The sequence below is a fragment of the Elephas maximus genome, chromosome 22, assembly GCF_024166365.1.
Source record: "Elephas maximus indicus isolate mEleMax1 chromosome 22, mEleMax1 primary haplotype, whole genome shotgun sequence".
Taxonomy (NCBI): domain Eukaryota; kingdom Metazoa; phylum Chordata; class Mammalia; order Proboscidea; family Elephantidae; genus Elephas; species Elephas maximus.
The window spans coordinates 22,894,240-22,920,057 of NC_064840.1; the positions used below are offsets into that span (position 1 = coordinate 22,894,240).

The 25,818-nt window shown below is 43.1% G+C and overlaps 1 protein-coding gene across 2 annotated transcripts in view; it reads right to left on the reverse strand.

Annotated features, from left to right (window-relative positions):
• The window catches only part of GGT5 (gamma-glutamyltransferase 5), a 48,249-nt gene that overhangs the window by 22,245 nt on the left and 186 nt on the right, over window positions 1-25,818 (reverse strand). Inside the window, exon 1 of one of the 2 annotated variants that reach the window (XM_049865409.1) lies at window positions 24,019-24,570. The exons of the other annotated variant lie outside the window; for it this stretch is intronic. Coding sequence (XP_049721366.1) covers window positions 24,019-24,293 — 275 coding nt within the window. The 5' untranslated portion in view covers window positions 24,294-24,570. Of the gene's footprint in view, window positions 1-24,018; window positions 24,571-25,818 lie in introns of those variants that run through there. 2 annotated transcript variants of the gene reach the window in all.

The window sequence follows — 25,818 nt, forward strand, 5'->3', positions numbered from 1 at the left end:
AGCCTGGTACTGGTACGACTACAGATATATAGACCAATGGAACAGAATCCAGACATAAATTCATCCACGTATGAGCAGGTGATATTTGACAAAGGCCCAAAGGCCATTAAATTGGGAAAAGACAGTCTCTTTAACAAATGGTGCTGGCATAACTGGATATCCATCTGAAAAAAATGAAACAAGACCCATACCTCACACCGTGCACAAAAACAAACCAAAAGGGATCAATGACCTAAATATGAACTCTAAAACGGTAAAGATCATAGAAGAAAAAATAGGGACAATGCTAGGATCCCTAACACATGGCATAAACTGAATACAAAACTTTACTAACAACTAACAAACACGAGAAGAGAAACTAGGTAACTGGGAGCTCTTAAAAATCAAACACTTATGGTCATCCAAAGACTTCATCCAAAGAGTAAAAGGACAACCTACAGACTGGGAAAAAAATTTTGGCTATGACAAATCCGATCATTCGTCTAAACTCTAAAATCTACAAGATACTGCAAAACCTCAACAATAAAGACAATTAGAGGCGGAACCAAGATGGTGGAATAGACAGACGCTTCTGTGGAGCCCTCTTTAAAACAAAGACCCGAAAAAACAAGTGAAACGAGTATATTTGTGACAAGCTGGGAGCCCTGAGCATCAAAGGCAAGCTTAGACAACGAACTGAGGGGCAGGAGGAGGAAGAGATTGTTCAGAAGCGGAGAGGAGTCGCCGGACCTGAATCGCGGGGAGCCCTCGGGCACCATTCCCAGAGCGGCTGCGGCAGCAGCGGGCTGGTCCTAGTGTTCGGCCACAGTTTCCTCAGGGAGAAGCAGCCAGCCACACAGCCCACTCACACCTCCGGAACCTGAGGATAATGGCACTCTCGGCAAAAGCTAAGTACTTGCCTATATTTTACCGCACCCCACCCCCCAAGCCAGCTTCAGCAGCTGAATCCCTAGGCCTGAGATATACTCTGGTGAGCACCTAGAGCTGTCCTCCCGGCCTTGGGGAAGGAAAAAATTTCCAACTGGGGGGAAAAGATAATTTGCTAGCTCCATTAACCAGGGGAGCTCAGGACAGAAGAGGCTCCTGTCCAGGCATAAACCATCCAGTGGACCTTGAGCACCTTTCTCTTCTGCATGGACCTGTGTGGGCCTATTTCGGGAGAATAGCCCCTTGTTGGCAAACTCCAACCATTTCAGCTGTCTGGTGGAGAGGTGGGTGTTTGACTTTTGACATTGCTTTGCCTGTTAAGGTTCTCACCTACCCACAACAGGGACCTAAGGACTGGTGGCTCCACTTGGATCACCCAGCCATCCACGACAGGGGTCCAGGGATAACTGGTACCTCCCAGTCCTTACAACAAAAACTTTGGGTGCCCATGGTCCCTCTGCAGAACTCACCCACCAGCACGCTCTAGGGAACAGAAACGCATTTTCCTCAGAGACGCTTGGGGGTCGGTTCTCAGACCTCTGCCTTGTTCAGAGCATGACCCCCTGCTGCAATCAGATACTGGTGTATATGCCAATCACCCCTGCCCCTCTAAGACTGTAGGACAGAGCCTGTACCACGCATTTGATGACCAGCTACCTGGAAACCTGAGCTGAATTCATACAAGAAAACTGAATGGACTCCTAGACCGATATACCTGATAACAGCTCTAGCCAGCTGGGGACAGGACACCAGAGCTCCAAAGGTGAAAATAATCAAGCTAGCTCACTCAAGCAACCCATAGGGGTATACCAAAACAAAACAAAGCGAGAAGCTATGACACAGTAAGCAAGCATAAACTAATACAATAACTTATAGATGGCTCAGAGACAACAGTCAATATCAAGTCACATAAAGAAACAGGCCATGATCACCTCAACAGGCTCTCAAAACAAAGAATCCAGGGATCTTTTAGATGAAAGTGCGTTCCTGGAATTACCAGATGCAGAATACAAAAGTTTAATATACAGAGCCCTTCAAGACATCAGGAAGGAAATGAGGCAATATGCAGAACAAGCCAAGGAACACACAGATAAAGCAACTGAAGAACTCAGAAAGATTATTCAGGAACATAATGAAAAGTTTAATAAGCTGGAAAAATCCATAGACAGACAGCAATCAGAAATTCAGAAGATTAAAAATAAAATTACAGAATTAGATAACTCAATAGAAAGTCAGAGGAGCAGAACTGAGCAAGTAGAAGCTAGAATTTCTGAACTCGAAGATAAATCACTTGGCACTAACATATTTGAAGAAAAATCAGATAAAAGAGTTTAAAAAAATGAACAAATCTTAAGAATCATGTGGGACTCTATCAAGAGAAATAACCTACGAGTGATTGGAGTACCAGAACAGGGAGGGATAAAAGAAAATACAGAGAAAATTGTTGAGGATTTGTTGGCAGAAAACTTCCCTGATATTGTGAAAGATGAGAAGTTATCTATCCAAGATGCTCATCGAAGGTAGATCTTAAAAGAAAGTCACCAAGACAGATTATAATCAAGCTTGCCAAAACCAAAGATAAAGAGACAATAATAAGAGCAGAGAGGGATAAAAGAAAAGTCACCTACAAGGGAGAGCTAATAAGAATAAGCTTGGACTACTCGACGGAAACCATGCAGGCAAGAAGACAATGGGATGACATATTTAAAAAATTGAAGGAAAAACATTGCCTGCCAAGAATCATGTATCCATCAAAACTGTCTCTTAAATATGATGGTGAAATTAAGACATTTCCAGATAAACACAAGTTGAGGGAATTAATAAAAACCAAACCGAAACTACAAGAAATAATAAAGGGAGTTCTTTGGTTAGAAAATCAATAATATCAGGTATCGACCCAAGACTAGACCACTGGGCAGAGCAACCAGAAGTCAGCCCAGATAGGGAAATACAAAAAAAAAAAAAAGCAATATTAAAAAAAGAAAAAAGCCCAACACAGGGTAACGGTGATGTTATTATATAAAAGAAGACAACATTAAAATAATAAAGAGGGACTAAGAAATGTAATCATGCACCTTCCGTATTGAGAGGAAGATACGGTGATACACAGAAATAAAAGTCATAAATTTAGAAAAACAGGGGTAAAGAATAAGGTAACACAAAGGAGACAAACTATCCTACTCATCAAAATAAAATACAAAGGAAAAATACAGACTCAGGAGAAACAAAATCAACAACAACAAATATGAGGAAAGGATAAAATATAAAGAAAATCTACTCAGCACATAAAATCAAGTGGGAAAAGGAAGCTATCAACACACAATAAAAGACATCAAAATGATAGCACTAAATTCATACCTATCCATAATTACCCTGAACGTAAATGGACTAAATGCATCAATAAAGAGACAGAGAGTGGCAGAATGGATTAAAAAACAAGATCCAACTATATGCTGCCTACAAGAGACAAACCTTAGACTTAGGGACACAAACAAACTAAAACTCAAAGGATGGAAAAAAATATAGCAAGCAAACAACAAAAAAGAGTAGGAGTGGCAATATTAATTTCTGACAAAATAGACTTTAAAGTTAAATCCATCAGAAAGGATAAGGAAGGACACTATATAATGATTAAAGGGACAATACACCAAGAAGATATAGCCATATTAAATATTTATGCACCCAATAACAGGGCTACAAGATACATAAAACAAACTCTATCAGTATTGAAAAGTGAGACAGCTCCACAATAATAGTAGGAGACTTCAACACACCACTTTCGGTGAAGGACAGGACATCCAGAAAGAAGCTCAATAAAGACACGGAAGATCTAAATGCCACAATCAACCAACTTGACGTTGTAGACATATACAGAACACTCCACCCAACAGCAACCAAGTATACTTTTTTTCTAGTGCACATGGAACATTCTCTAGAATTGACCACATATTAGGTCATAAAGCAAGCCTTAGCAGAATCCAAAACATTGAAATATTACAAAGCATCTTCTCTGACCATAAGGCCAAAAAAGTGGAAATCAATAACAGGAAAAGCAGGGAAAAGAAATCAAACACTTGGAAACTGAACAATACCCTGCTCAAAAAATACTGGATTATAGAAGACATTAAGGATGGAATAAAGAAATTCATAGAATCCCATGAGAACGAAAACACTTCCTATCAGAACCTTTGGGACACTGCAAAAGCGGTGCTCAGAGATCAATTTATGTCAATGAATGCACACATCCAAAAAGAAGAAAGGGCCAAAATCAAAGAACTATCCCTACAACTTGAACAAATAGAAAGAGAGCAACAAAAGAAACCCACAGGCACCAGAAGAAGAAAACAAATAAAAATTAGAGCTGAAATAAATGAAATAGAAAACAGAAAAACAATTAACAAGACCAAAAGCTGGTTTTTGGAAAAACTCAACAAAATTGATAAACCACTGGCCAAACTGACAAAAGAAAAACAGGAGAGGAAGCAAATAACTCGAATAAGAAATGAAATGGGCGATATTACAACAGACCCAACAGAAATTAAAAGAAGCATATCAGATTACTATGAAAAACTATACTCAAATTTGAAAGCCTAGAAGAAATGGATGAATTCCAAGAAACACACTACCTACCTAAACTAACACAAACAGAGGTAGAACAACTAAATAGACCCATAACAAAAGAAGAGATTGAAAAGGTAATCAAAAAACTCTCAACAAAAAAAAAGCCCTGGTCCAGACAACTTCACTGCAGAGTTCTACCAAACTTTCAGAGAAGAGTTAACACCACTACTACTAAAGGTATTTCAAAGCATAGAAAAGAATGGAATACTCCCAAACTCATTCCATGAAGCCAGCATATCCCTGACACCAAACTGAGGTAAAGAAACCACAAGAAAAGAAAATTATAGATCTATATCCCTCATGAATGTAGATGCAAAAATCCTCAACAAAATTCTAGCCAATAGAATTCAACAACACATCAAAAAAATAATTCACCATGACCAAGTGGGATTCATACCAGGTATGCATGGGTGGTTCAACATTAGAAAAACAATTAATGTAATCCACCACATAAATAAAACAAAAGACAAGAATCACATGATTTTATCAATAGATGCATAAAAGGCATTTGACGAAGTTCAACACTCATTCATGATAAAAACTCTCAGCAAAATAGGAATATAAGGAAAATTTCTCAACATAATAAAGGACATTTATACAAAGCCAACAGCCAACATCAGCCAAAATGGAGAGAGCCTGAAAACATTCCCATTGAGATCGGGAACCAGACACGGATGCCCTTTATCACCACTCTTATTCAACATTGTGCTGGAAGTCCTAGCCAGAGCAACTGGGCTAGATAAAGAAATAAAGGACATCCAGATTGGCCAGGAAGAAGTAAAAGTATCTCTATTTGCAGATGACATGATCTTATACACAGAAAACCCTAAGGAATCCTCCACAAAACTACTGAAACTAATAGAAGAGTTCAGCAGAGTATCGGGATACAAGATAAACATAAAAAAATCCGTTGGATTCCTCTACACCAACAAAAAGAGCATCGAAGAGAAAATCACCAAATCAATGCCATTTACAGTAGCCCCAAAGAAGATAAAATACTTAGGAATAAATCTTGCCAGGGATGTAAAAGACTTATACAAAGAAAACTACAGTACACTTCTGCAAGAAACCAAAAGAGACTTACGTAAGTGGAAGAACATACCTTGCTCATGGATAGGAAGACTTAACATTATAAAAATGTCTATTCTACCAAAAGCGATCTGTACATTTAATGCAATTCTGGTCCAAATCCCAAGGACATTCTTTAATGAGATGGAGAAACAAATCACCAATTTCGTATGGAAGGGAAAGGGGTCCCGGATAAATAAGACATTACTGAAAAAGAAGAACAAAGTGGGAGGCCTTAGTCTACCTGATTTTAGAACCTATTATACCGCCACAGTAGTCAAAACAGCCTGGTACTGGTACAACAGAAACATGGACCAATGGAACAGAATTGAGAATGCAGACATAAATCCATCCACATATGAGCAGTCGATATTTGACAAAGGCCCCAAAACAGTTACATGGGGAAAAGAGAGCCTTTTTAACAAATGGTGCTGGCATAACTGGATATCCATCTGCATAAAAAATGAAACAAGACCCATACCTCACTCCATGCACAAAAACTAACTCAAAATGGATCAAAGACCTAAATATAAAATCTAAAACGATAAAGATCATGGAAGAAAAAATAGGGACAATGTTAGGAGCCCTAATACATGGCATAAACAGTATACAAAACATAAAGAAAGTAAAAGAAAAACTAGATAACTGGGAGCTCCTTAAAATCAAACACTTATGCTCATCCAAACACTTCACCAAAAGAGTAAAAAGACTACCTACAGACTGGGAAAAAGTTTTTAGCTATGGCATTTCTGATCAGCACCTGATCTCTAAAATCTACATGATACTGCAAAAATTCAACTTTGAAAAGACAAATAACCCAATTAAAAAATGGGCAAAAGATATGAATAGATACTTCACTAAAGAAAACATTCAGGTAGCTAACAGATATATGAGGAAATGTTCATGATCATTAACCATCAGAGAAATGCAGATCAAAACTACAAGGAGATTTCATCTCACTCCAACGAGGCTGGCATTAATCCAAAAAACACAAAATGATAAATGTTGGAGAGGCTGTGGAGAGATTGGAACACTTCTACACTGCTGGTGGGAATGTAAAAGGGTACAACCACTTTGGAAATCAATTTGTCGCTTCCTCAAAAAGCTAGAAATAGAACTACCATAAAAAAAAAAAAAAAACACTACCATAGGATCCAGCAATCCCACTCCTTGGAATATATCCTAGAGAAATAAGAGCCTTTACACGAACAGAAGTATGCACGCCCGTGTTCACTGCAGCACTGTTTACAACAGCAAAAAGATGGAAGCAACCAAGGTGCCCATCAACAGATGAATGGATAAATAAATTACGGTATATTCACACAATGGAATAGTATGCATCGATAAAGGACAGTGATGAATCCGTGAAACATTTCATAACATGGAGGAATCTGGAAGGCATTATGCTGAGTGAAATTAGTCAGTTGCAAAAGGACAAATATTGTATAAGACCAGTAATAAGAACTTGAGAAATAGTTTAAACTCAGAGGAAAAAATTCTTTTGCGGTTATGAGAGGGGGAATGGAGGGAGGGTGGGAGAGGGGTATTCACTAATGAGATAGTAGATAAGAACTACTTTAGGTGAAGGGAAAGACAGCACACAATACAGGGGAGGTCAGCACAATTGGGCTAAACCAAAAGCAAAGAAGTTTCCTGAAAAAACTGAATGCTTCGAAGGCCAGTGTAGCAGGGGCAGGGGTCTGGGGACCATGGTTTCAGGGGACATCTAAGTTGGTTGACATAATAAAATCTATTAAGAAAACATTCTGCATCCCACTTTGAAGAGTGGCCTCTGGGGTCTTAAACGCTAGCAAGCAGCCATCTAAGATGCATCAATTGGTCTCAACCTACCTGGATCAAAGGAGAATGAAGAACACCAAGGACACAAGGTGATTATGAGCCCAAGAGACAGAAAGGGCCACATGAACCAGCTACCACATCATCCTGAGACCAGAAGAACTAGATGGTGGCTGGCTACAACCGATGACTGCCCTGACGGGGAACACAACAGAGAACCCCTGAGGGAGCAGGAGAGCAGTGGGATGCAGACCCCAAATTCTCATAAGACCAGACTTAATGGTCTGACTGAGACTGGAAGGACCCTGGTGGTCATGGCCCCCAGACCTTCTGTTGGCCCAGGACGGGAACCATTCCCGAAGCCAACTCTTCAGACATGGATTGGACCGGACAATGGGTTGGAGAGGGATGCTGGTGAGAAGTGAGCTTCTTGGATCAGGTGGACACTTGAGACTATGTTGACATCTCCTGCCTGGCGGGGAGATGAGAGGGTGGAGGAGGTTAGAAGCTGGCGAAAAGGACTCAAAAAGAGAGAGTGGGGAGAGAGAGCAGGGGCTGTCTCATTAGGGGGAGAGTAATTGGGAGTGTGTAGCAAGGTGTATATGGGTTTTTGTGTGAGAGACTGACTTGATTTGTAAACTTTCACTTAAAACGCAATAAAAATTATATAAAAAAAAAAAAGACAATTAACCCAGTTAAAAATGGTCAAAGAATATGAGCATTCAGGTGGCTACTAGATACATGAGGAAATGTTTAGGATCATTAGCCATTAGAGAAATACAAATCAAAACTACAGTGAGATACCACCTTACTCCAACAAGGCTAGCATTAATCCAAAAATACAAAATAATAGATGTTGGAGAGGTTGTGGAGAGACTGGAACACTTACACACTGCTGGTAGGAATGTAAAATGGTACAACCACTTTGGAAATCAATTCGGTGCTTCCTTAAAAAGCTACAAATAGAAGTGCGATATGATCCAGCAATCCCACTCAAAAAAGCCCTCACAGGAATAGATATATGCATACCCATGTTCATTGCAGCACTGTTCACAATAGCAAAAAGATGGAAACAATCTAGGTGCCCATCAACGGATGAATGGATAAACAAATTATGGCATATTCACACAATGGAATACTACACAACAATAAAGAACAATGATGAATCCGTGAAACATCTCATAACATGAATGAATCTGGAAGGTATTATGTGAGTGAAATTAGTTGGTTGAAAAAGGATAAATATTGCATGAGGCCACTATTATAAGAACTCAAGAAAAGGTTTAAACAAAGAAGAAAACATTCTCTGATGGTATGTGGGTGGGGAGGAAGGGAGAGGGGTATTCACTAACAACATATTAGACAAGAATTATCTTAGGTAAAGGGAAGGACAACACCCAATACAGGGGAGGTCAGCACAACTGGACTAAACCAAAAGCTAAGAAGTTTCCTGAATACTACCAAACACTTCGAGGGACAGAGTAGCAAGGGCAGGGTCTGGGGACCATGGTTTCAGGGCACATCGAGGTCAGTTGGCATAACAAAGTTTATTAAGAAAATGTTCTGCATCCCACTTTGGTGAGTGGCAACTGGGGTTTTAAAAGCTAGCAAGCAGCCATCTAAGATGCATCAGTTAGTCCCAACCCACCTGGAGCAAAGGAGAATAAAGAGCACCAAAGACACAAGGAAAATATGAGCCCAAGAGACAGAAAGGGCCACATAAACCAGAGACTGCATCATTCTGAGACCAGAACTACATGGTGCCCGGCTACCACCAAGGACTGCCCTGACAGGGAACATAACAGAGGGTCCTTGATGGAGTAGGAGAAAAGTGGGGTGCAAAATTCAAATTCTAGTACAAAGACCAGACTTAATGGTCTGACTGAGACGGGAGGGAACTGGTCCCTGGTCTCTCTGTTCGCCCAACACTAAAACCATTTCTGGAGCCAACTCTTCAGAGAAAGATCAGGCTGGACTATAAGATAAAAAATGATACTGGTGAGAAGTGTGCTTCTTAGCTCAAGTAGATACATGAGACTAAGTGGGCAGCTCCTGTCTGGAGGAAAGATAAGAAGGCAGAGGGGAACAGGAGCTGGTTGAGTGGACATGGGAAATACCGGGTGGAGAGGAGGAGTTGCCATCACATTTTAGGGAGAGCAACTAGGGTCACATAACAATGTGTATAAGTTTTTCCATGAGAAACTGACTCAAACTGTAAACTTTCACTTAAAATACAATAAACAAACAAAAAAAAGTTAAACATAAAAAATAATAAAACATTATGAAATATTTATGGGTAACATTATGTATCTGGGATTTGCACTGAAGTAATATGGGGTGGGAAGAAGTAGGTAAAAGTATATGGGAAATAACCTTGGCCACAGGATGATAGTTGCTGGAGTTGGATAAAGAATGCATGGGGCTTCATAGTGTTTTGCTGTCTTTATGCTGTATGCTATTGTCTTAGTTGTCTAGTGCTGCTGTAACAGAAATACCACAAGTAAACGGCTTTAACCAACAGAAATTTATTCTCTCAGTTTAGGAGGCTAGAAATCCAAATTCAGGGAGCCAGCTCCAGGGGAAGGGTTTCTCTCTCCGTCTGTTCTGGGGGAAGGTCTTTGTCATCAATCTTTTCCTGGGTCTAGGAGTGTCTCAGCACAGGGACCCTGGGTCCAAAGGAAGCACTCCTCTCCTGGCTCTTCTTTCTTGGTGGTAGGAGGTCCCTCTCCTCTCTGCTCGATGCTCTCTTTTATATCTCAAAAGAGATTGACTCAAGCTACAACCTAATCCTATAGATTGAGTCTTGACTCATTAACATAACTGCCTCTAATCCTGCCTCTTTAACATCATAGAGATTAGGAGTTACAACACATGGGATAAATCACATCAGATCACAAAACGGTGGACAATCACACACTGGGAAACATGGCCTAACCAAGCTGACACACATTTTTGGGGGGACACAATTCATTCCATAACTACTATCAACATAAATAAGTCTAAAGCATTAAACACACGTATAAAGTAAAACCTGCAAAAGCCAGAACCTGTGTAAGGCAGAAACTTCTCAGAGAAGGAAAATGCCAATACTTTCCACTAATAGAGCAATAGAAAAGTGATAAGGCTGCAGCCTGTCAAAGGCAGAAAACTTCCAAGACCTAGAAAAACAAGGTGTCCCGTCAAGTTTTGGCTCTCACAAGTGTCACAGTGTACATATATGCATATACATACACATATATAATTAAAATACACAGAAATAAGAGCATAAAATTCATGAGGGGGTAAATTTAGTTAGAGTGTTCTGAGGTTCTCACACTGGTCGGGTAGAGGGTAAAAGTGCTAACTGATGGTAAATTTGAGAAGTCAAGGATGTATGCTGTAATCTTTGCTGTTGTTAGTTGCTGTCAAGTCAGCTCCAGTTCATGGTGACCTGATGTATAACAGAATGAAATATTGCTGAGTCCTGCACGCTCTTCATGATCATAAGCATTTTTTAGTCCATTGTTGTGACTATCGTGTCAGTCCATTTTAGGAGGGTTTCCCTTGTTTTCCTGGATCCTCTACTTTTTTACCAGGAGCCCTGGTGGCACAATGATTAAGAGCTTGGCCGCTTTACAAAGAAGTCCCTGGGTAGCACAAATGGTGCTCAACTACTAGCCAAAAGGCTGGCAGCTCAAACTCACCCAAAGGCACCTTGAAAGACAGGCCTAGCTATTTGCTACTGAAAGGTCACAGCCTTGAAAACCCTGTGGAGCAGTTCTACTCTGCACACACGGGCTTGCTGAGTCAGAACTGACTTGACGGCATGTAAGAACAACGCAACAAGATATGTTGTTGTTTCCAGCCATTGAGTCAGTTTTGACTCATAATGACCCTATGCACAGCAGAACAAAACACTGCCCTATCCTGTGCCATCGTCATAATTGTTGCTATGCTTTTTTAATCTTTATGGAAGCAGACTACCACATCTTTTCCTGCAGAGCGGCTCGTGGTTTCAAACGGCTGACCTTTCTATTAGCGGCCAAAGGCTTAACCATTACACCACCAAGGCTCCTTATCACAAAAGAAGGTTTAAAAAGCAACAATCCTATGTATCTATATTGTAACTTATGTTTCTCAAAATGTATACATAAAATATAATAGCAACTCAAACTCGAAAGAAGTAGAAGACAAAAAATCAGGATAAACTCAACTCAGAAACAAATGAAAAGAGGAAATAAATGTACAATAAAAAAATTAAGAGCCAAAAGTTGATTCTTTAAAAACAATAAAAAAAATTGACAAAACATCTAGCAAGACTGATCAAAAACAAAGAGAGAAAATAAGAATTACCAATATCAGAAGTAAAAAGGGGGGACTCATTACAGACCCTCTAGACATCAAAAAGACAATAAGACTCTGTTGTGAACAACTATATGCCAATAAATTTGACAATTTACCTTAAATAATTTCTTGGAAGAATTTACCAAAACTGACACAAGAAGAAATAGAAACTTTATCATTTTATTTATTTACTTTTATTGTGCTTTAGGTGAAAGTTTGCAGAACAAATGAGTTTCTCATCGAACAATTAATACACATATTGTTTTGTGACATTGGCTGCCAACACTGCAACGCATCAACGCTCTCCCTTGCTTGACTTTGGGCTCTCTGTTTCCATTCATCCAGGTTTCCTGTCCCACCCCCCCCACCACCTTCTCGTGCTTGCCCCTGGGCTGGTGTGCCCATTTAGTATTATATACAAGGTTGAATTATGTGTGTTATTGTTTTATAGGCCTGTCTCATCTTTGGTGAAGGGTGAATCTCAGGAGTGACTCAGTACTGAGTTAAAAGGATGACTGGGGGGCCATACTCTTGGAGTTTTGCCAGTCTCTGTCAAACCAGTAAGTCTGGTCTTTTTCGTGTGTAAACATGAATTCTCTCCTACACTTTCTCCAGCTCAGTCTGGGACCCTCTATTGTGATCCCTGTCAGAGCAGTCGATGGTGGTAGCCAGGCACCATCTAGTTGTGCTGGACTCAGTCTGGTGGAGGCTGTGGTACTTGTAGTCCATTAGTCCTTTGGACTAATCTTTCCCTTATGTCTTTGGTTTTCTTCATCCTCCCTAGCTCTAGATGGGGTGAGACCAGGGGAGTGTCTTAGATGGCTGATCACAGACTTTTAAGACCCCAGACACTACTCACCAAAGTAGAATGTAGAACAGTTTCTTTATAAACTATGTTATGTCAGTTGAGCTAGATGCTCCCCGAGACTATGGTCCCCCACAGCCCTCAGCTCAGCAATTCGGGCCCTCGGGGAGTTTGGATGTGTCTACGGAGCTTCCATGACCTTGCCTTGGACAAGTTGTGCTGGCTTCCCCAGTATTGTGTACTCTTACCCTTCACCAAACTTTCCACTTAACTATTGTCTACTTAGCATTTTTCCATCCCACCTCTCTCCTCCTTCATAACCATCAAAGATTGTTTCTTTTCGTGTGTAAACCTTTTCATGAGTTTTTACAGTAGTGGTCTCATACAATATTTGTCCTTTTGTGATTGGCTTATTTCCCTCAGCATAATGCCCTCCAGATTAATCCATGTTATGAGATGCTTCACAGATTCAACATCGCTCTTTATTGTTGCATAATACTCTATTGTGTGTATGCACCATAGTTTGTTTATCCACTCCTCTGCTGATGGGCACTTAAACGTTGCTACCATCTTTTTGTTACTGTGAATAATGCTGCAATGAACATGGGTGTGCATATGTCTATTCATGTGATGGCTCTTATTTCTCTAGGTTATATTCCTAGAAGTGGGATTGCTGGATCGTATGGTATTTCTATTTCTAGCATTTTAAGGAAGCACCATATCATTTGCCAAAATGGTTGTACCATTTTGCATTACCACCAGCAGTGCTTAAGAGTTGCAGTAATGTTTGGGCCAGATGGTGTCTCATTGTAGTTTTGATTTGCATTTGTCTAATTGCTAGTGATTGAGAGCATTTCCTCATGTGTCTGTTAGCCACCTGAATGTCTTCTTTGGTGAAGTGTCTGTTCATATCCTTTGCCCACTTCTTAATTGGATTATTTGTCTTTTTGTTGTAGAGGTGTTGGATTTTCCTATAGATTTTAGAGATCAGACCTTTGTCAGATATGTCATAGCCCAATTTTTTTTCCAAGTCTGTAGGGTCTCTTTTACTTTTTTGGTGAAGTCATTTGATGAGCTTAAGTGTTTAAATTTTAGAAGATCCCAGTTATCTAGCTTATCTTCTGGTGTTTGTGTATTTTTTCTTCCTTGATCTTTATAGTTTTTGGTTTTATATTTAGATCTTTGACCTGTTTTGGGTTAGTTTTTGTGTATGGTATAAAGTATAGATCCTGTTTCATTTTTTTAGAGATGGACATTCAGTTTTGCTAGCACCATTTATTAAAAATACTGTCTTTTCCCCATTTAATGCACCTGGGGCCTTTCTCAAAGACCAGGTGACTGTAGGTGGATATATTTACATCTGGGCTCTCGATTCGGTTCCATTGGTCAATGTGTCTGTCCTTGTACCAGTACCAGGTGACTTTGACTACCGTAGTAGCTGTATAGTAGGTTCTGAGGTCAGGTAGTGCAAGGCCTCCTATTTTGCTCATCTTCTTCAATAATGCTTTACTTATCTGGTTAATTATTAGTTTTTCCATCTCTTTAAATAATCCTGTTGGCATTTGGATCGGGATTGTATTTGTAGATTTCTTTGGGATTTTTTGTTGTTGTTGTTGTTTTTGGGTAGTATTTTTCACGATGTTTATAGGCAGCTATTCATAAACATGGTATTTTTACTATTTCTGTAGGCCTCTTGATTTCTTGCAGTAGTTTTATAGATTTCTTGTATAGGTCTTTTACCTCCCTGATTAGTTTTATTCCTTTTTTTTTTTTTAGGGACTATAATAAAAAAAAAAATTTTTTTTTTATTATAAATGGTATTGCTTTCAGAATTGAAATGATCATTTTATGTCAATTAAAGAAATAGAATCCATCATTTAAAAAGCCTTCGCGCGCACACACACACACACACACACACACACACACACACACAACTCATGCTCAGATGGCTTAACTACTAAATTCTTCCAAATTAAGTGTTTGGATGAAGTAAACCAGTCTTAAAAATAAGTAAATAAATAAAACCTTGATACCAAAGCCTGACAAGGATATTAAGAGAAAGGAAAGTGACAGACCAATATTTCTCATGAGCATAAGGACAAAAATCCTAAACAAAATATTAGCAAATCAAATCTAGTGATATACTCAAATGATATTAAGTCACCAACAAGGGGAATTTGTTCCAGAATACAGAGTGGTGTAACATTCACTGCATTTTTTTTCAGTCTTTATTGTGCTTCAAGTGAAAGTTTACAAATCAAGTCAGTCTCACATACAAAAATTTGTATACACTTTGCTATATACTCCTAATTGCTCTCCCTCTAATGAGACAGCACACTCCTTCCCTCTGCTCTCTGTTGTCATGTCCATTCGGCGATTCTGACCCCCTCTGCCCTCTCATCTCCCCTCCAGACAGGAGCTTCCCACATAGTCTCATGTGTCTACTTGATCCAAGAAGCCCACTCTTCACCATCGTCATTTTCTACCCCATAAAAAAAAAACATAGTTCAGTCCAATTCCTGTCTGAAGAGTTGGCTCTGGGAATGGTTCCTGTCCTGGGCTAACAGAAGGTCTGGGAACCATGACCTCCGGGGTCCTTCTAGTCTCAGTCAGACCATTAAGTCTGGTCTTTTTATGAGACTTTGAGGTTTGCATCCCACTGCTCTCCTGCTCCCTCAGGGATTGTCTTTTGTGATCCCTGTCAGGGCAGTCATCAGTTGTAGCTAGGCACCATCTAGTTCTTCTGGTCTCAGGCTGATGTAGTCTCTGGTTTATGTGGCCCTTTCTGTCTCTTGGGCTCATAATTACCTTGTCTCTTTGGTGTACTTCATTCTCCTTTGCTCCAGGTGGGTTCAGACAATTAATGCATCTTAGATGGCCACTTTCTAGCGTTTAAGACCCCAGATGCCACTCTTCAAAGTCGGATCCAGAATGTTTTCTTTTTTTTAATTTTTATTGCGCTTTAAGTGAAAGTTTACAACTCAAGTCAGCCTCTCACACAAAAACTTATATACCCCTTGCTACATACTCCCAGTTGTTCTCCCCTTAATGAGACGGCCCGCTCCCTCCCTCCAGTCTCTCTTTACGTGTCCATTTCACCAGTTTCTAACCCCTCTACCCTCTCATCTTCCCTCCAGGAAGGAAATGCCAACATAGTCTGAAGTGTCCACCTGATCCAAGAAGCTCACGCCTCACCAACATCTCTCTCCAACCCATTGTCCAGTTCAATCCATGTCTGAAGAGTTGGTTTTGGGAATGGCTCCTGTCCTGGGCCAACAGAAAGTCTGGGGGCCATGACCACCAGCGTCCCTCTAGTTTCAGTCACACCATTAAGTTTGGTCTTTTTATGAGACTTTGGGGTCTGCATCCCACTGCTCTCCTGCTCCCTCAGGGGTTCTCTGTTGTGTTCCCCATCAGGGTAGTCATCAGTTGTAGCTGGGCACCATCTAGTTCTTCTGGTCTCAGGCTGATGTAGTCTCTGGTTTACTTGGCCCTTTCTGTCTCTTGGGCTCGTAATCACCTTGTGTCCTTGGTGTTCTTCATTCTCCTTTGATCCAGGTGGGTTGAGACCAATTGATGCATCTTAGATGGCCACTTGCTAGCATTTAAGACCCCAGATGCCACTCTCCACAGTGGGATGCAGAATGTTTTCTTAATAGATTTTATTATGCCCCCTGAAACTATGGTCCCCAAATCCCCACCCCTGATATGCTGGCCTTTGAAGCATTCAGTTTATTCAGGAAATTCTTTGTTTTTGGTTTAGTCCAGTTGTGCTGACCTTCCTGTATTGTGTATTGTCTTTCCCTTCACCTAAAGTAGTTCTTATCTACTATCTCATTAGTGAATACCCCTCTCCCACCCTCCCTCCCCACTCTCGTAACCATCAAAGAATATTTTCTTCTCTGTTTAAACTATTTTCCGAGTTCTTATAATAGTGGCTTCATACAATATTTGTCCTTTTGCAACTGACTAATTTCACTCAGCATAATGCCTTCCAGATTCCTCCATGTTATGAAAGGTTTCATGGATTCATCAGTGTTCTTTATCAATATGTAGTATTCCATTGTGTGAATATACCATAATTTATTTATTCATTCATCTGTTGATGGGCACCTTGGTTGCTTCCATCTTTTTGCTGTTGTAAACAGTGTTGCAGTGAACACGGGCATGCATACATCTGTTCGTATAAAGGCTCTTATTTCTCTAGGGTATATTCCAAGGAGTGGGATTGCTGGATCCTATGGTAGTTCTATTTCTAGCTTTTTGAGGAAGTGCCAAATCGATTTCCAAAGTGGTTGTACCCTTTTACATTCCCACCAGCGGTGTAGATGTGTTCCAATCTCTCCACAGCCTCTCCAACATTTATCATTTTGTGTTTTTTGGATTAATGCCAGCCTCGTTGGAGTGAGATGAAATCTCCTTGTAGTTTTGATCTGCATTTCTCTGATGGTTAATGATCATGAACATTTCCTCATATATCTGTTAGCTACCTGAATGTTTTCTTTAGTGAAGTATCTATTCATATCTTTTGCCCATTTTTTAATTGGGTTATTTGTCTTTTTGAAGTTGAGTTTTTGCAGTATCATGTAGATTTTAGAGATCAGGTGCTGATCAGAAATGCCATAGCTAAAAACATTTTCCCAGTCTGTAGGTAGTCTTTTTACTCTTTTGGTGAAGTGTTTGGATGAGCATAAGTGTTTGATTTTAAGGAGCTCCCAGTTATCTAGTTTTTCTTCTACTTTCTTTATGTTTTGTATACTGTTTATGCCATGTATTAGGGCTCCTAACATTGTCCCTATTTTTTCTTCCATGATCTTTATCGTTTTAGATTTTATATTTAGGTCTTTGATCCATTTTGAGTTAGTTTTTGTGCATGGAGTGAGGTATGGGTCTTGTTTCATTTTTTTTGCAGATGGATATCCAGTTATGCCAGCACCATTTGTTAAAAAGGCTCTCTTTTCCCCATGTAACTGTTTTGGAGCCTTTGTCAAATGTCAACTGCTCATATGTGGATGGATTTATGTCTGCATTCTCAATTCTGTTCCATTGGTCCATGTTTCTGTTGTACCAGTACCAGGCTGTTTTGACTACTGTGGCGGTATAATAGGTTCTAAAATCAGGTAGACTAAGGCCTCCCACTTTGTTCTTCTTTTTCAGTAATGTCTCATTTATCCGGGACCCCTTTCCCTTCCATATGAAATTGGTGATTTGTTTCTCCATCTCATTAAAGAATGTCCTTGGGATTTGGACCAGAATTGCATTAAATGTACAGATCGCTTTTGGTAGAATAGACATTTTTATAATGTTAAGTCTTCCTATCCATGAGCAAGGTATGTTCTTCCACTTACGTAAGTCTCTTTTGGTTTCTTGCAGAAGTGTACTGTAGTTTTCTTTGTATAAGTCTTTTACATCCCTGGTAAGATTTATTCCTAAGTATTTTATCTTCTTTGGGGCTACTGTAAATGGCATTGATTTGGTGATTTTCTCTTCGATGCTCTTTTTGTTGGTGTAGAGGAATCCAACGGATTTTTTTATGTTTATCTTGTATCCCGATACTCTGCTGAACTCTTCTATTAGTTTCAGTAGTTTTGTGGAGGATTCCTTAGGGTTTTCTGTGTATAAGATCATGTCATCTGCAAATAGAGATACTTTTACTTCTTCCTGGCCAATCTGGATGTCCTTTATTTCTTTATCTAGCCCAGTTGCTCTGGCTAGGACTTCCAGCACAATGTTGAATAAGAGTGGTGATAAAGGGCATCCGTGTCTGGTTCCAGATCTCAATGGGAATGTTTTCAGGCTCTCTCCATTTTGGCTGATGTTGGCTGTTGGCTTTGTATAAATGCCCTTTATTATGTTTCTCCTGCTCTTTTTTTGATTATTGTTTGCTTGATCTATTTTTCTCCATTCTTTGAGTTTTTGTTTGCGTCTCTAAGTCTAAGGCGTGTCTCTTGTAGGCAGCATATAGATGGATCGTGTTTTTTTTTATCCATTCTGCCACTCTCTCTTTATTGGTGCATTTAATCCATCTACATTCAGTGTAATTATGGATAGGTGTGACTTTTTTTTTTTTTATGAGTTTAGTGCTGTCATTTTGATGTCTTTTTTTGTATGTTGTTGACAGTTTCTTTTTCCCACTTAATTTTTTGTTCTGAGGATTTTATCTTTATATATTGCCTTTCCTCTTACTCATTGTTAATTTTCTTTCTGCTGAGTCTCTAGTTTTTTCTAGTATTTTATTTTGATGGGTAGGATTGTCAGTCTCCTTTGTGGTTACCTTAATATTTACCCCTATTTTTCTAAGTTTAAACCTTTTATTTCTTCATATTGCCTTTTCTTCCTCTCCATATGAAAGATCTATGACTATGTTTCTTAGGCCCTGTTTATTGTTTTAGTGTTGTCTTCTTTTACATAATGACATTGCTGTTTCCCTGTTTTGAGCATTTTTTTGTCTTGATTTATTTTTGTGATTTCCCTATCTGGGTTGACATCTGGTTGCTCTGTCCAGTGTTCTAGCCTTGGGTTAATACCTGATATTATTGATTTTCTAACCAGAGAACTCCCTTTAGTATTTATTTAAGTTTTGCTTTGGTTTTTACTAATTCCCTAAACTTCTGTTTATCTGTAAATGTCCTAATTTCACCTTCATATTTGATAGTTTTGCTGGATATATGATCTGTGGCTGGCAATTTTTTTCCTTCAATGCTTTATATAAGTCATTCCATTGCCTTCTTGCCCGCATGGCTTCTTCCGAGTAGTCTGAGTTTATTCTTATTGACTCTCCTTTGTAGGCGACTTTTCATTTAACCCTAGCTTCTCTTAAAATTCTCTATCTTTGGTTTTGGCAAGTTTGATTATAACGTGTCTTGGTGACTTTAAGATCTACCTATGCAGAGTTAGATGAGTATCTTGTATAGATATCTTCTCATCTTTCATGACATCAGGGAAGTTTTCTGCCAACAAATCTTCAACAATTCTCTCTGTATTTTCTGTTATCCCTCCCTGTTCTGGTACTCCAATCACTTGTAGGTTATTTCTCTTGATAGAGTCTCACATGATTCTTAGGGTTTCTTCATTTTTTTTAATTCTTTTATCTGATTTTTCTTCAAATATATTGTTGCCAAGTGCTTTATCTTCAATCTCACCAATTCTGCCTTCCACTTGCTTAATTCTGCTCCTCTGACTTTCTATTGAGTTGTCTAGTGCTGAAACTATATTATTAGTCTTCTGAATTTCTGATTGATGTCTCTCTATGGATTCTTGCAGCTTATTTAATTTTTCATTATGTTCTTGAATAACCTTTTTACTTTCTTCAACTGCTTTATCTGTATGTTCCTTGGCTTGTTCTGGACATTGCCTGATTTCCTTCCTGATCTCATCCCTGATGTTTTGAAGAGTTCTGTGTATTAATCTTTTATATTCTGCACCCAGTAATTCCAGGAAGGCACTTTCATCCAGAAAATCCCTTGATTCTTTGTTTTGAGAGCTTGTTGAAGCAATCATGGTCTGCTTCTTCACGTGATTTGATACCGACTGTTGCCTCTGAGCCATCTTTAAGTTATCGTGATAGTTTATTTTGTGTTTGCTTACTATATCCTAGCTTTTTGCTTTGGTTTGTTTTGATATGCCCAAATAGGTTGCTTGAGTGAGCTATCTTGATTATTTCTACCTTTGAAGCTCTAACATCCTGTCACCAGATGGCTAGAGGTGTTATCAGGTATGTCAGCCTAGGAGTTCATTCACTTTTCTGCTCAGGTGTCCCAGTAGTTGCTCATCAAGTGTGTGGTACAGGCTCTTTCCTACAGTCTTAGAGAGGCAGGGGTGATTGGTGTAGGTACCAGTATCTGGTTGTAGCAGGGGTCACGGCTGTGAACAAGGCAGGGGGCTGACAACCATCCCCCAAGTGTGAGCAAAACACGCCCCTGTTCGCTAGAGGGCAGAGATGGGTGGGTTTTGGAGATGGATCATGGCCACCAAATGCTTTTTGTTGTAGAGGTTGGGAGGTACCAGTTATCCTTGGACCCCTGTTGCTGGTGGCTGAGTGACCTGAGTGGAGCCACCGGTCCTTAGGGCCCTGATGAGGGTAGGTAAAGACCTTGTTTAATAGGCAAAGCAGTGTCAAACATCAAACACTCATCTGTCCACTGCATAGCTAAAACAGTTGCAGTCTGCCAACAATGGCCTAGTCTCCTGAAATAGGCCCACACAGGTCCGTGCAGAAGAGAAAGTTATTCAAAGTCCATGGATCATTTATGCCTGGATAGGAGCCGCTTCTGTCCTGAGCTCCCCAGGTTAGTGGAGCTGTAAGATTATCTTTTCTCCCAATTGTGAATTTATTCCTTCTCCAAGGCTGGGAGAATGGCTCAGGAAGCTCAGCAGAACCTATCTCAGGCCTAGAGAAATCAACAGCCACTGAAGCTGGCTTGGGGGGAGGAACGCGGTAAAATACACATAAGTACTTAGCTTTTGCCGAGAGCAACATTCTTCTCTGGTTCCGGAGGTGTGAGTAGGCTGTGTGACTGGCTGTTTCTCCCTGAGGAAACTGCGGATGAGTGCTACCACTAGCTCACCTCAGTCACTCTTGGGAATGGTGCCTGAGGGTACCTGCCCATTCAGGTCCGGCAACTCCTCTCTACTTCCAACCGTCTCTCCCTCTCCCTGCCACTCAGTCCATTTTCTAACTTTACCTTTGATATTCAGGGCTCATAGCTTCTCATAAACATAATTGTTTCACTTGCTTTTTTCAGGTCTTTGTTGTAAGAGGGATCACTGGAAGCCTCTGACTACTCCACCATCTTGGCACCCCCTTCACTGCATTTTTTAAAATAGAAATTGTTTGATTATCTCAGTCATGCAGAAAATGCATTTGATATACAAGTTGAAAGAAAAATGGGCAAAAGGTTTGAATAGAAACTCACAGAGAGGACATGCAGATGGCCAATGATCAGTTTTCAGTCCTCAACATTAGGTATGATATTTGTCTATTGTCTGTCTTTCCAAACAAGAAGTCAGAGTTTTTGTGTGTTGTGTTGATGGCTGTGTCTGTAGACAGTGGCTGGCACATAGTAGGTGGCTCCATTCATAATTGATGGACAAAAGTGTTATGCAAACCAAGCACACACTGATACATGCCATGAACCTGCCCATGTCTGCAGAGTTCTTGCTCCCCAGCTGCATGACAACAGGCAAGTGGCTCTCCCATCCTGAGCCTGGGATTCCTCTGCTGTGCAAAGGTGCCATGCAAAACCATCACACCTGTCTAATGTGCCTTTTCCCATGGGGCTGCCATCACCACCACTCTCAGACACGAGTGCTCACATGTGCACTGTCCCAGGTGCACTGTCTGTTTTGGCCTGAGCTCCAGAGGAGAGGGAACTCAAGACATTTGCTGGCAAGCTGGCATGGGAGGACAGAGGGCCACACTGGTCACAGGCCCAGGTGAGGCTGGGAGTGGAAGAAGAGGTGGTACCAAGAGCCACAGCCCTGGGGGTGGGGGGTGGGGCCACACCCTAATCCCTCTGAACATTCCCCAGAGTGAGGTCAGAGTGTCCACTCTGACCCTGGACACTAGCCTTAGGTCCTGAGAGGCTGACCCCGCACCCAGTCCTACCCCTACAGGGGCTGCAACTGGGCAGCAGGGGTGGGAATGATGGTCTGGCAGTCTGCAGGCTCTAATGCCACCCCCAGCTTAACCCCCACTCGGTGACACCAGGCAGCCTCTTCTGCAAAGGCCGTAACTTCCTCATGAGCCAAGTTACACAAGGACTCCATGGAAGACGGAAGGAGGGCAGCATCCTGAGAGACCACTGCAGGCAGACAGCACAGAGCCCCTGAACTGACGCTCACAGTCTCCTTCACAGGCAGACCCTCACTCGGAGCCTCAGAACGCCTTGTTTGCACACAAGCCTAGTTTGCACAGAAGCATCACACTGGGGTGACAGACTGGAGGGAAGGGACCTACCACCATAAGCCGGTTGTATGTCTATTGGGTGTGGTGAGCAGGAATCCTCACCCAGGGCCCAGTTACAGCAGATGCCCTGGTGCTGACAGGGTGGAAGGAGACAGGGTGTGGGAGGGCAATGGGTAAGGAGGCCGGGCGGCCCCCAGAAGACCCTGCTGCAGTGCAGCCACTGGGAGCACAGACTCCTCGCAGGAGGGACTTGACAGCGAGGATGCTGCACCAGCCCCTTCCTGCCTTCCTGACACAGGGGTTTCATGACCTTCTGTTCCACATCAACAGCTGGGGCCAGCGCCAGGATTCCTCCTCCTCGTAGCTTCTTCAAACAAGAACAGGAAGCAGAGAGAGTTGTTTGACAGGAAAACACTGGGGGAAGCCACATCCGCCCTCCTCCTTCATCACAGAGAGAGATGGAGTAGTGGGGGCAGACTCCTGGCCTCACGTGGGCTCCACGTCTCTGTCCACCAGTCCTCCAGAGCAGAGAAAGGGCTCTCCCAGGGTAGGGGCTCCCTCCACTGCCCCTGGGTTCGCTTTATGTCTCTGGGTCCCCTGCTAAAAAGTAAGCCCCCCTCACCCCTGAGCTACCAGCTCAGCAACTGCCATGGAGGAGTAGTCCCAAGGGGAGGGGAGAGGAGGTCTTGGGAAGGCCCAGAGAGCCAGGCAAGTGAGGGTAGGGGCCCAGGTGCTGGCATGAGCAGTTGGGGCAGAGACAGATGGATAGATGAAGTGGGGGAAGAATGAATGAACAAACGCACAATCCAAGGAGGAAGCCTGTAGGGTGGGGAGAAAGGGAGCAGAGTGCTGAGCAGAGCTGGTACCCAGCCATACTCTTCCTGCTTGGGGACTGTCCCATTCGGTGACAAAGCACTTCTGATCCCTACAGTGGCCTTTGAGGCAGATATTCTGGGAAGCAGACCCAGCTAAAGCAGTGGGCAGTGGGGGGAGGCAGCAAGGCCTCCCTAGGGCTGGGCTTCCTGGAAGAGGGGTGGGAAACGCCAGCTGCGGCCCCCCCAAACAACACACAGTTGCTCCGCCTGCTGCTGGCCAAGGGCCCGGCACCAGCACCAGGAGGGGGGAATGTGGGGGATGTGGCGCCACAGGGGCGGGTTTTCTAGGTCCGAGTGACTCAGAGATGCAGCCCTGGGTGGGAGCAGGGTCCTCCCCAGCCCGAGACTGGCCCTGGGCAACATTGCTGGCACCCAGGCAGGTCAGTATTCACATGTTGTACCCTGGCCCCCCCTCGCCCACATCACCAGAAGAGGATGCCAGCCTCAGGGGACTCCCTGCACCCACCATGGGGGTCAGGCTGGACCGGACTGATGGCACTGCCCCCAATACCCTGTCTGAGCCCCCATTTCCCACTTGTGTGAAGATGGGCCCCTGAGCAGAGTCCTGGGCTGCATCCTTGCAGCTAGCAGCTTGGCGCTGGGGCAAACCCATCGGCCCATGCATGCCAACACACAGCCCTCACCAGGCTCTCACCACTGCCCAGAGCCACACAACTCCCACCCTCTTTACTTACCGTCCAATGTCTGAGCAGACCTTGGAGTCAGCAGCTACAGCGGCATGGGCAAAGGCATGGGGACCACAAGGGGTATGGTGGCGGGAGAGGACCGCGGCAGGCACAATGATGGCCAGGGCCAGCCCAAGCCCCAGCAGCACCAGGCTGAGTGTGGCTCCATGGCCCCAAGCCATGGCTCCACAGCCTGGGGGAGGGGAGGCAAGCGGGTGAACAGGCCAGGGGACAGACAAATGAAGAGATGGACCAGAAGAGGCACTGGTGGGCTCACAGATCATTGGACAGACAGACAAATAGGTGGTGGGCAGAGACAGACAAGCAGATGGCTCAACAGACAGTCAGACAGCTGGACAGATTGGATAGTACGAGAAGGCTGGCCAGCTAGACAACTGAACAAAGACAAGCTTCGGGTGGGTAGACAGATAGGTTTATAGTTGAGCAGCGGACAGCCAGGAGAACAGATAGGACACGTCGAAGGACAGGACAGACAGTGGTGGCGGCAGCAGCGCTGCTGCACCCTCCCAGCACTCGCTAAAGCTGGCCAAGAGAGGCAGTACTGGCCGCACGCCCAAACTTTCAGTTTTCAGCCCCTTGCCAGCCCTGGTGGCTGGGGGCGGGGCGGGGGAGGGGAGGGAGGAAGGGGGGGACCAGCAGATGGGTGTCTGGGGGGAGTTTTCCTTCCAGAAGGAAGCAGCACTTGCTGCTGTCATTAACTCTCTCATTGCCAAGCCAGTGGCCAGGCTGGCCTGTCCAGGACCAGCCTTCTGGTACCAACACTGCTGCTGCTTATGGTGCCTAGGCTGACCCCAAGCGCTGAGGGCCCCCCACAGTCATTTCTGGTTCCCACAGAAGATGGGAAGCTGGGCTTAGGGCTCAAACAGGGATTCCTGGACCAGGCCGAGAGGGTGGGCGTCTCTCTTGTTAGACAATGCCTCTGAGCAGAGCAAGAGGGTGATGGGGGTATGGGGAACAGAGGTGGGGCTGCAAGGGCCAGAAAGCAGTGGAGAGGGGCCCAAGGCCAAGCCACTCAGGACCTGATTCAAGTCCCAGCTCAGCCACAGCCTGGCCTGGGGGCTGGGGATCCCCAGGGGGCCTCAGCTTCCCAGTCTGCACAATGAGCAGGCAAACAAAAGAACGCCAGACAACTGGACCATGACAAGCCTATGTGGGGTGCAGACAGTGCATGTACCCCACCCCGGGCACCACTGATTCCCCCCCCCAGGCACCAGTGACCCCCAGACCATCTGTCCTGGAGCTTCCTGTCCTGGGCCCCGACTCCTGCCTGCAGCTCTGGCCTCCCAGACCCTCCATCTTTCAATGCTCCAGAATATTCCCGCCCATGCAGTGCCTTCTCCCCTGGGGACACCAGCCCAGCCCTGCCTTCCCTAGCCTCACTCGGTGTGCCCACCTGGGAGGCACCCGGGAGTCAGGTCCACTAGGCGCCCTTTTGACTGTGCTGGATGCCCACTCAGTCCTCCATGGCCTTCCCACTTCTTCTCCAGCTGAGCACTCAGCACTCAGACCCGGGGCTGCGATCTGGTGCAGTAGAGAACGTGAGGCCCAGTGCACAAGGGGCCACCATACAGGCCACATAGGTCCAGAGCCCTGGCCAGTCTGGGCCCTAGAGGCTGGAAGGGGCAAGTCTTCCTGGAGGTCTGGTCTCGAGTTGCCTGGGGTAGGGGGTACAAGCTCTTCTCTGGTCTCCACTTGATGCCCTCGCCTCAGTGACATTTTTCAACCAGGAGCCAAAGTGCCTTCCTGGGCTGGGACCAGGCTATCCGCCCACCATAGAGCCTGGTGGCC